Genomic DNA, 12,111 nt, shown 5'->3' with positions numbered 1-12,111 from the left:
CAGTTTTTAATAATTCATGTTCTCTGAAAAAAAACAAAAAAAACAAACAAACTTGCACGAGCCCACACTCAAAGGATGAGCTGAGATCCACTTCTGGACCAATGACGCTAGTGCATGTAAGTGAGGGGGCGTGGCTTGTGGCGTTTTTTAAAAATCACCAACCCAGCCTTTAAGGCCTCTGAACATATGTTTGGTGTGTGAATGTTAAATCAAATGTTTGTATGTTGTCTTCAATATTATTTCACTAATAGAGCCGCTGTGATGCAAAAAAAATTCAGACCATGTCTGACAATAAAGTTCAATCAATGAATGAATCAATCAAAACAAAGAAAGCCAGCCAGCTGCATTTCGCACAGCCAAATGAAGACATTGAAATTTGGAAACTTAAAAGCTGAAAAGATCGGAATAAAGAAAAAAAATAAGCACAATGAAACTTCTTCATGATTTTCTTTGCAGCCGTCCATATTGCGTTTTATCCAACAGGAGCTGTGTTTAGTCAGGATCTGCACAGTGTCTGTCTTGCAATGGAAAAGATACTGCTCTTCATACTGTAGATTGCACTTGATCAGCGCTACTCCTTCAGACTGAAGCAAGAAGACATGTTTTTAACCCAAAGCAGCTGTGCTTGTATCTTCCCCTGACTCATTCTGTCAGTGCGGGGATAACTCGCCTACACAGCTGGCTGTTATTAATTCTTTTGACTGCAGCTCTCTATGAATTAGGAGCACTAGGGCTATGTTATCTTTTCCCCTCACTGCCGGAGTACAAGAGTGTAATTGGTTACAATAAGGCTCAGGGAAGAGTCCAGTTTTATAAATGTCATACACCACCCAGTCGAGTAATTGCTGCATCTGCGGCTCTGCCTCTAAAAACGTTAAAGAACCCGAAGTTCAGCCTCCACTGTGTTGTGTTTTTATTTTCATCTAGTTAGACCGTGTTGTATCTGAGCAGCGATGAGTTTTCTGTCAGCAGCAGTGTGTGTTTCAGATGAAGCCCACAAACGTTTTAAATAACACAAGCAGATTGGTTTTATTGGACTTTTGTGGAACCAAATGGCTGCAAAGGAATTTGTGATACCCCATCTAGCGGGACAAAACGGGGAGACACCTGACACTGTATATATGTGTGTGTGTGTGTGTGTGTTTTTAAACCCCCCCAGCTGTTCATCTGTATTACCGCCTCCAGCTCCGGGCCCCATATTCTCACGGTCACCTCTTACCCTGCGCACACTCGCAAAACAGAACCCACTTGTACCCACCAGAACAACTGGAGTTCAAGACATGACACACTCTACTACACACCCACACACACACACACACACACACACACACACACACACACACACACCCACACGCAGATCCCTTGATAGGCTTGTCTGATAGGGTTTTATATTGCAGCTTTAATGCTGTTGTATCCCTGCGGTACAATGCACGCTTTGTGTCGTGCACAGTAACAATAACCTCCATTTAATATGGCGCCTGAGCTCATTAACTTACAACCTGTGCTGCTGGAGTTCACCAGGAGAGAGAGGAGAGACAGTGGGCTAAGTCTCCTTTACTTCAGCAGGATTGGCGGGGCGAAAAAAGATGAATAAAAAAGAAGTTTAAATGCAGGAGACCAATTTGTGACTTTACATTAGAAAAAAAAACTGCATATCTCTATACGCTTTATGTATGCATGTAACTTATTGGATAAATAAAGTTTTTTTTTTAATCCACAGAATGTTTATGTTTCTCCTGTAAAGGCAAATGAATAGTTGGGATTAAATGAAATGGTTTCTTAAATGGCTGATCTTGTCCCTGGGTTGGGTTAAATGAATAATAATCAGATAATAATAATTAGAACGTTAAATAAAGTAAGCACTCTCCAGACAAGAACCGATTATCTCTCTACCTTTTCTCTCTGTATCGGTTTAGTCATCATGTTCATGGTCCGCTGCGTTCTTTCTGATCGAACGCACAGCACATCACAGAGGCTGACGCGGTCGGATGAAGGCGGCAGAAAACAGCCCAACAGTGAACCGGACGAGAAGTCGAGCGTACTCATTTAACCAGCTGACACTCAACACAGCTGAATTCTATATCAGTTATGGTCTGGCCCCAGGAGGTATGCGCCCAGATGGATGTGTGCAGTTGAGTGTGTGTGGGTTTGTGTGTGACACTGAGGTCAACAGGTGACACGTTTTATGTGATGCGGATGTCACATGCTCATCAGACAGCGCTCACAGCAGTTGTTCTCTTGGAGTGCTTCCACTAAGAAAGACATTAAGCAGTAATTACTTTAATTGTCGCTCTCTCTAGGAGTGTAAGTCATTAAGCGTTGCTGCGAGCTTCACTGGTTTAATCTGTGGTGAGAGCTTCAGTATAGAAGAAGATGTTATGAGAAATTTGAAATTTAAATGTGTTAATTACTAAAAAGTAGATGTACTTCCTGGCGTTAATATTTCAACTGGTCTGCTGGACCAGACGCACGATTGAAAGAATCAGCTGAAAGCGTGTTCCCCAGGCCGGTTAAATAACATGATACTATGTGAAAAACAGATCATTAGTGTCCACATCTTTTTGTGCTTTTGGCAGTTATTCTCGTGAGATCGTCTTTTTTAATTACTGCTGCAGCATCAATGTTCAAATAGTGCATTTGTGCGTTTCATAGTTGAAGAGGTAGACGCCGCAGCCAGCTTCACTGCTAACAACTCACTGTAAGCGTGCACTGCTCAATATAATTTGGTATGGGGAAAAAAACCACCAGAACCCATCCAGAGGCTTGAAACAGTTAAATGTCTTTAAGGGCGATTAATCCTTTCAGATATATTACAAACTGTTACAGGATTGAAAGGTACACCACCATTGGGCAGTAATGATAGTCCAATAGTAAATAGGGTTGATTGAATTTAGATGCTTTGGTTCGGTTTATGTTGGTCAATCAATTTGGTCCAGATTAAAATATCAGCTGTTGGATCGATTGCCGATGGACTTTGTGCAGATGTTCATGTCCACTAGAAGATTTTGCTGAAACCCTGAGAGTCCCTGTGCTGCCATCAGTCCACCATGTTTTTAGTGTAATGTCTAAACATCCATTTCAGTGGCCAAAGAAACGTCGCCTTCAATTCCAAAGATACAGATTCATCCAAGTTCTGAAGACTCTGGTCATCCTCTGACTTATTTGTGTCCATTGTCACCATAAGGTTGACACTTGAACTACAGTAATCATCATTGTCTGTTATTTGGTTTGTAGAGGTATAGTTCTATTTATCCACTTGAATTCTGCGTAGCTGCTCTCCTTCAAATATCTGCATTAGACAGGCTGATAAAAGCTGACGTGGGAACAAATCTAAAAATGAATTCATATTCTTGCATTCCGTCTGAGGCCTTCGTAGACTGTTGAGTTCACACACTTCCACTCTTGTGGTTGAACACACAGGCTCTCTCCCCCTGGAGAAACACACTGGTTCATTTAATGAGACAAAAGTAATCACATCTACTGTTAAAAATGGGTTTGTGATGGTCTAAATGCAGGCGAAGAATGATTCCACCATAACAGAGACTCGGGCTGAATCAGCCCCAGGAGTCCTGTAATCCAACACGCTGCTATTCATTAGCTTACAGCTGGGAGCGCTGCACTTATCTCAACACTCACACAAAGCCTCCGTGAAACCTCGTGCACCGTCTACATCCCACAAGAGCACATCTATATTATCAATATTAGACGTGAATTCAATGCAGCGACACACTTTTAAAACAACAATCAAGAAATACACTCTAAGCGTCACAAACTGCAGAGAACCATTGAGCTATATTTCTTTATCTGTGCATTTACTTTTGATTGAAAGCAACAACTTCCTGCCTTGTTTTTAGGCTCATAAAAAGGGTGTGCAGGAAATAGAAACCTGTAACTGAAGAATTGTTAAGGTCAAGGCCAAGTGGATACCTAAACAATAAACTAATCGACTTCATCCCAAAATCCCTCGTGGAATGAGTGGAACGTGATGGATTGATGCAAGAGGATATGAAGGGACACTCTAGCCTGTCCTGAGAGTTAGAGTAGCATGCTGCAAGTTCATGACCCCTGACTTTGTGATCTGTTTTCCCTTTTTCATGTGACCTCTTGACTAAAACCTGTTTCTGTGGTTGCCTTTCCATTAGAAGCTACTTTATCAGATTTACACAACAACGAATGAAGTATGGCACCGGTAAACATGTCCTCGAAGAGATCATGGGAAAGACTGTGTTGTTGATGGTTTTAACCTTGATACTGAAGCCACGCAGATAACACTGAAATATAAGCATTCTTTTTTTTTTTTTCTCATTTAACTCAAGAATTGATAGACGCATAAAATCGAGGGCATGAAAGACAGATTCCAACACCAAGATGAAAACTATGTGGATATATTCCCACTAAATTTCAGTGTAAATTACTTAAATTCAACCAAACATAATGTTTTTGTCTTTAACCTAATATAGATAAAACAGAGAAATGGTTTCTGTGATGCCACCCATTGGTCATAAAGCCAACAGGGTTGGTTTCCAAATTGGAAATGCCATCTCCACCTAACTGTCAATCAGTCTAGAAACATGCAAAGAGGAAGAGCTGGTCTCAGCTACGATGCCACCACCTGCCAGTCAACTCAGCCAGGATCCTAATCATGTACATTTATGAATAACTCACACAATACATCACATGGTCACCTGCACAACATGGACTGGTAAAGAAAAAGAGCTGAAAATACAAAATTAGCTATTTGAACCAGACTGTTCATATGTTTTTTATCTAATACTGATTTTATTGTGGGACTTACTTGGAAGTCCTTGGCCTTTGGAGCCAGCCTCAAGTGGATACTCTTTTGCATTGGTTCAGATAGAACAGCAGTGTTCAAAGTATTGAAGTATCTAAATCTGCCACCGTTTTCATCTGTGTTTTCAATATGTAAAGAACGTTAACTTTACAAAACACAGTTAGTGAGCATACTTATAAAATCAGATTAAAGGTCCTTGCAGTGATACGGTTTGTATCATCCTGCTTGATTGACAAGTGGCAGCTCGTGTTCCTCCATTTGGCATCGCATCAACATGTTTTGGTGGGATTATGTTTTTATGAGTGTTGCTCTTGCAGTGAATTACACTCACTGACACTCTGGTATGAGAGAGGCAGCAGTCAGAGTATCAGGTGTCGGCCTGACACATCCTCATCTGGCTTCATTATTCCGTCTCACACAGACAGCCGACGTGAAGTCATACTCACTCCTGCCAGCACTCAGGTCATTGGTCAAATTGGCCTGTAGTATAGCTTTGATATGTCATTTAAAGCAGACATTAAAGATGAGGTGTATGAATGCATGATGATGAAGCAGATGACTACTGGAAAAACTGCACGTCAGCTGACCTTTCCTGTATGAATAAAATACCATTCGTAGAAATGTCATCTTGCCAGGTCTCCAAAGCCTCCTGGGAAATCTGATAAAGCAGATAAAGTGCAGATGGGCGGAATAATACAGTGATTCAGCTGTGAGCTTCATGCATGGGCAGCCAGCAGCATTGAAGTCCCATCACTATCCGCTGTGCTCTTAAAGCTGAGCCCCCCCCCATGTCCCTCCGCTGCTGGCTCTTACCTGCACCGGCTCTTATGCTCCCTCAAAATGATTGACAGCTCCCGCAGTTGTCTGTAGCTCAGCGCCGCTAAAGAGACGCGAAACATGCCTGTATAGAGCAAAATGTCCATCAGAATATGGAGCGACTGCCAGTCATCCTCACAGAGAACCTACGAGAGCGTTACCTTATCTGGGATTAAAACGTGTAGAGAACGAAATGGTTAAAAAAGTGAAGTCTTAGTTATTTAAATAAAAGGTTCAGCTGCTGTTGAATTGTGACACAATAATCTTTCCACTTGGCATAAAGCATGCTGACTAAAGAAAAATAGAGGGATATGCAACCGATTTCATTTCGAGACTTTGATAAAACTGTCAAGACTAATGATGCAGAGCACAGGAATCTAGATTTAAAAGATGAGTTGGCATTTGTTCTGTGATTATTGCAGACTGACGCAGAAAAACCCCAAAAGATTAAGAAGCATTAAAAGAGTCTCAACTGCAATCATACAGGTTGCACTGTCTGGTCAGTCTCCAAACCTCAGGCCAAGTTTGAACTTTAATATTGGGGTGGTTTCTCACAACATTTGGAGGAAGTGCTTTTAAGAGATTGTGACTTCTGTACGCGTTTTCAAAAGTTTGGCCACAATAAAAACAGAGAAACACTTTAAGTCACATACAGCTCAGCCTTTTCGGATGAATTTTAAAGGATTATCTTATCTTATCTTCTAATAAGCTGCCAACATTTGAGTGAAGCTACAGGTGCTGCTTCCTGTTCGTTTGTGTGTGTTTGTGTGTGTGTGCGTGTGTTTGTGTGTTGCTGTGCCACAGCAGATCAGATTAATATCCCTCACAGTGTGATGTTAATGATGCCGTTATTGATGCCTCGGTCCTGTTATTGACTCCATTCTGCTCTCTCTCCGTCTGTGGGGAAAATGAATGTGATGAACAAGTCCACTGAGTTTAACACAGATGACTTTTCATTCCTTCCTTTGTCCTCTTCCATCAACTCTCCACTCCTCTCTGAGCACCATCTACTGACAGTATATTATGCAGACAGAAGAGGACAGCTTCATAGACGTGGTGGGATCGAAACGGTCTTGACTTCATGTTTTATTGTCTCTTTGTGTTCATTCCTGTCAGTGGAGTGTAGAACAAATGACCCTCTAATTCATGTCATACATCCTTTGAATGTCCCAGGTTTTCTGGAGGATGAACTTTTACTTTTACTCTCATCCCTTCATCCTGGACCTTTTACTCTCATCCCTTCATCCTGGACCTTTTACTCTCATCCCTTCATCCTGGACCTTTTACTCTCATCCCTTCATCCTGGACCTTTTACTCTCATCCCTTCATCCTGGACCTTTTACCCTCATCCCTTCATCCTGGACCTTTTACCTTCATGCCTTCATCCTGGACCTTTTACCCTCATTCCTTCATCCTGGACCTTTTACCTTCATCCCTTCATCCTGGACCTTTTACCCTCATTCCTTCATCCTGGACCTTTTACCTTCATGCCTTCATCCTGGACCTTTTACCCTCATTCCTTCATCCTGGACCTTTTACCTTCATCCCTTCATCCTGGACCTTTTACCCTCATTCCTTCATCCTGGACCTTTTACCTTCATCCCTTCATCCTGGACCTTTTACCTTCATGCCTTCATCCTGGACCTTTTACTTTCATCCCTTCATCCTGGACCTTTTACCTTCATCCCTTCATCCTGGACCTTTTACCATCATTCCTTCATCCTCGACCTTTTACCTTCATCCCTTCATCCTGGACCTTTTACCATCATCCCTTCATCCCTGGACCCCTACCCTCATCTGTTCATCCCTCAACTCTTAATCCCTTCATCCCTCGACCTTTACCCCCCTCCTGTCATCCCTCTCTGCTCTATATGATACACTCATTTTCCATAACGTTTAAAATTGTATTGTCATGCACATAAGCAACTTCCTCCAACATGCTTCACTCCCGACTCATGCATGCTTTTCACTCTTAAAACTCGTACTTGTTTGCTCGCGATGATTGCTCGTACGCCGTGACGACAGCTGCCACGAGCTGTGGAAGCCTTCTCCTTCCACTGACTTAACAGGAGAAAATCTCCAGTCAACATTTTAATGATGAGCTAGTTAATCTTCTTTTCCCTCAGGGGCATCACAAGCGCTCACGCTGACTCTGCTAGCAGCAGAAGTGACGAGAGATGGCCCATCATCTTTCTGTTTTCCACTCGTGCTCTGAAACATTCACGCAACACATGTTGAGTTTCACTTAGTTTGCACTGATTTCAATCATATTAAATTCGCAAACAACATGGAAACATTACTCTTATCCCAGTGGGTCATTATTCTCCACGTCACAACAGACTGAGAACAGAAGATAATCACTGTTTCCCAACAAGACGTGTAATCCTTTAATGTAAAGCAGGTTCCATTTACCTTGAAGTGTAGGAGATTACTCCATACGTTGAACAAGTACTCTGGCCCTCCCCTAATCCATAGGTTGTTGTTTTTCTGCTGATAATCAGCAGAGAGCTTTCTGTAACCCCGAACAGCAGAGGAAAAAAAAAAAAGAAGCTTTTTTGGGGGGAAAAAAGAAGAAGGAAGTGAGTTAAACAAGTGTGAAGTAAAACATTAAACCCCCTGTGGCTGCTTCTGAATATTCATTGATGCAGAAGATTGTACAGATGATACAGAGAGGTTTGGTTTTCAGAGTCGATGCACGGCATTGCCCTTCTTCAAAAGGTCAACGACACGGAGATCTACAAAACTGAAGGAGCGCATATTGTCACGCACATGCATTAATTTAGCCGTGTTATATTGGCCACAATATACAGTAAACAATAGGATTAAACAGTGTTCATCTGTGCCACATGTGCAGACTTAACGTGGTGGATATGGTGATGGGTGACCTAAATCTGACTCTACATGCTTTCATCTTTTTGGAGGATCTTTTTTTTTTTTTTTTTTTGGTTTCTGTGTCAAGCGCAAAGCAGGATGTTTCATTTTATCCCCCTGTTTTAGTATGTATTCATGTTGTTTGTGCAGTCCCTTTAAGAGAGCTTTTGATATTGTAATCTGTGTAAGTAAGTGACCCCTACTTCCCCCTCTCTGTACAGGAAACAGCTCAGCAGCAGACTTTGTCTCACTGGGACTGTTGTGCCTGTCTGATCATATAAAGTCTCCTGGCTGTATTTGATTTGAGGTTCATAGGCTGCATTTATGGATGAAAGCTTCAAAACACGGAAACACTGGGCTTGCTCAATGGTTATGTGGTTAATCGTTCTGCTCTCCTTACTCTACAACCTGGATGTAAACAAGCACAATCAGAATCAGCTTTATTGGCCAGGTATTCTGAACTGTTCTCCCTATATGTACTAAAGTGCAATATTAAATATCAACAATAAACACAAAATATGTACGAGACTAAACATAAAAACAGTGCAGTAGACATGATAATATTTAATGATGTATCTGAATAGTTAACTCACATGAGGTAGAGAGTTTTGACAGTTTAACATTAAACGTGTGCACAGACTGATTTCATATTAGGATGATAATAATACAGTATTTACATGGTTAACAGATAGCGTCTCAGCATCTCGTGGTTTTGGCAGCATTTGGATCCAGAAAGTAGAGACAGTTGTAGGAAAAATAAAAGCGCCAAAGCGACATTTTTGTTGTTGCATGTTTTCAATGCTTACATAACTGTGGCAGAATTCACGGCTGGCAGAGAATCCGTTTGGCAAGTAGCTCTCAAATTCACACGGATCAGTGTTTCCTGTTGACTTAATACATCATCGTATCCCTCTGCTGTCCCCGAGTGAAAAAATACTATCACGTAATAGAAGTGTGTGAGTGTGGGGACCGAGGAAAAAAAGATGAGTGGTGATACGGATACCTCCTCGTAACCTGTGATATCTGTCCTCTGTGTGTGTCTAATAGTAAGGCCAGGCGCTGGTCTTCTCCTGTGACTGAGAATCTGTGTGTGCTTCTCCCAATGGGGAAAAAAAAGCTGAGGTGTTCTGTTACTGCAGAGGGAATCAGGTCATATTATGTGCAGCAGCAGACTTGAAACCAATGACAGAAAATAAGATGCCATTTAATTTCTTTTTGTGTGTATTGAATGTAGCTGTTGGAGCCAAGGCTATCTCAGGGTTGGAGGCATTAAAAAAAAAGAAAAATAATCTCTCTCCACACAATATATTTGTTGTGTATGTTTACAGGACAAAAGGGGGAAGTCACATGTGACAGAGTCTCTGACTGAATGAACTCTCAGTCTGTTTCCAGGCAGACTGGATAGTTGTGAAATGTATCGCCTGAATGACGGACAGAAAAAGCCAGTCAGTCATCGTTTGGTAAAGTCACGCAGCAGCTGGTGGTGCTTTCACCTGTCAGCCTGAGCGTTTTGTGTTTGTGTACTTGAAAATGATAAATGACACTAATTAGCTCTCTCCTCTCTCCTCTGTAGTGGTGGCAGCGGAGCCGCTGGTCCGAGGTCTGCGCAAACTCCCCGAAGATATCGACTGGTCGTACACAGGTCGGTATGAGCGCGTTACTTATAAAGGTTAGAGATTTCCCTTTTATCATGTGAGTGGATGCATTAACTTTTACCCTCATTATATTCACAAGAGGTTCATATTTTGCGCGTGAGTGTTGATTTTTCTACATTAATTAATGTCGCTAATATTCAGTTAACGACTATGAGTTAAAGTTTGTAATAACAAAAGCATTTTTTGATCAGATTGGGGCGGCTGTGGCACAGCTGCTAGAGTCAGTCGCTTCTTAACCGGAAAGTTGGAGGTTCAATTCCCAGCTCCTGCAGCCTCCAATGTGTCCTTGGGCAAGACACTTAACCCCAATTTACTCCCTCTGATTTGTCAGCAGGGTATGAATATGTATAAATGAGTTAAGTTTGTCATCAGTGTTTGAATCGGGTAGGTGTGACCTGCAGTTCTGTCATATTTCAATGTAGATGTATAGTACTCAAACAAAAATCACATTTAAGAATTAAGTTGTGCTGTTTTTCCTCATCAATAACACTCCACGACTATATGATTAGAGTGACATCTTAATAATCCTTAAAGGTTTTTAGATGCTCTTTTTGTTGCAGAAAAGTCAGGTCTGCGGAAACGCGACTTCTTCTACGTCCTCCTGTTAGCCGTAGCTGCATGTAACGCTCGACCCCTAGCCCACCCCCCCTCGTGTGCTGAGAGCAACTGTTCCCAATATGCTATATTGGTATAACTGCAACAGAAGAACCACTATACTTTTATTTAAACACATGTATAATCTCAGAACAAGGTGCAAAAGGAGTTTTGTGTCACCTAACGGAGCTTTTGACCACTGAGGTTGTTTTTCACAAGGGAAGTTTCTATTCTTCATTTAAACCAGTCTAATTCTGCACTCAGTATCCTAAACTCAAAAAGACCCAACAATCAATCTAAAACAAGACGGGCAGGGCGAGGCTGGAGGAGAAACAAATGCTTTATCTTTTTTTTTAATTACACCACCTGACTTGTTTTTTCGTGCAGGAAGTTTTCAGACATCAGTCACAACAATTCACTGTGCTGAGAGGCTTTAAAATTGAGCTTGTGGACACTGCACTGCAAAAAGTATGGGAATACAGTATCTAAGTTCTCATGATTGAATTTAATGATGCAACTTTTCATCAATGACAGAACGTTTCCATTTGAAAAGCCCTGAAGCTGGAGTTGCTTTCAGCATACCTGCCAAAATAACACAGACACCTAAAACAAACAGTGAGGGACAATTCCATCAGTCTGGCTGAAAATCACATGAATTAAAGGCATTATCCATGAGCAGCTCCCTTGAGAGGGCCTCAATCAGCCTCACACCATATGTTAGGTGGCCTGAGCTAACTCAGCACGAAGCCCCCGCCGGGCTAAGCTGTGGTCCAACTGGAAGATAGAGTGGACGCAGACAGACCGCACTGGTCCCACAGGGAGAGATTAGCTTCTTAGTGGTCGGAGGCCAATCAGGAGGAATGATCTGGCTCAACAGGTCATCAGGGGACTGAATACAGAGCTATTACACTCATTAACCTGAAACCCAAAGGGATTGATGCGGTTAACTAGGACGTCATTAAAAACACTTTTACACTGTACGATCCAGCCAAACGACTTGTAGCATTCACAGGTTTTCTATCAGGAGCTGACGTACTCAATGAGACCTCCGCCTCTTAAACGTTAACAGTCTCTGCAGTTAGAACTGCCAAAGACACTGACTCCTGCTTTGATTGTTGCAGTACTGTGGCTTTGGCAGGAAGGGGCTCCAACAAGTCGTGCCAGCTTCGGATTAAAACACACAGAACAAGGTATTAAAAGATGGTGCAGTCCTGAACAAAGCAGTTTCAGTGTGGCCTCTTGTAAACGTTGTCTGGCATCAGGGGGGTTTAAACCTGCTAACTTGTGTTCGGCTGATCTGGTTAGACGACATCCAGTAAAATTACAAAAACTCACCAACTCCATCAGGAAAAGTGAGGATGATACTTGTTATTCGACTTCCAT

At 41.9% G+C, this 12,111-nt stretch overlaps 1 protein-coding gene across 7 annotated transcripts in view; it reads left to right on the top strand.

Annotated features, from left to right (window-relative positions):
* ptprz1b (protein tyrosine phosphatase receptor type Z1b) overlaps positions 1–12,111 on the top strand; it is a 73,106-nt gene that overhangs the window by 20,259 nt on the left and 40,736 nt on the right. For 5 of the 7 annotated variants that reach the window (XM_079334576.1, XM_079334578.1, XM_079334575.1 and 2 more), the window contains one exon: positions 10,053–10,148. In XM_079334576.1, the coding sequence (XP_079190702.1) occupies positions 10,053–10,148 (96 nt within the window). The remainder of the gene's footprint in view (positions 1–10,052; positions 10,149–12,111) is intronic. The other 2 variants (XM_079334579.1, XM_079334581.1) reach the window with 1 other exon arrangement.

The sequence above is a fragment of the Symphodus melops genome (genome assembly GCF_947650265.1).
Source record: "Symphodus melops genome assembly, chromosome: 22".
Taxonomy (NCBI): domain Eukaryota; kingdom Metazoa; phylum Chordata; class Actinopteri; order Labriformes; family Labridae; genus Symphodus; species Symphodus melops.
This window is presented reverse-complemented; position numbering and strand designations above follow the sequence as displayed.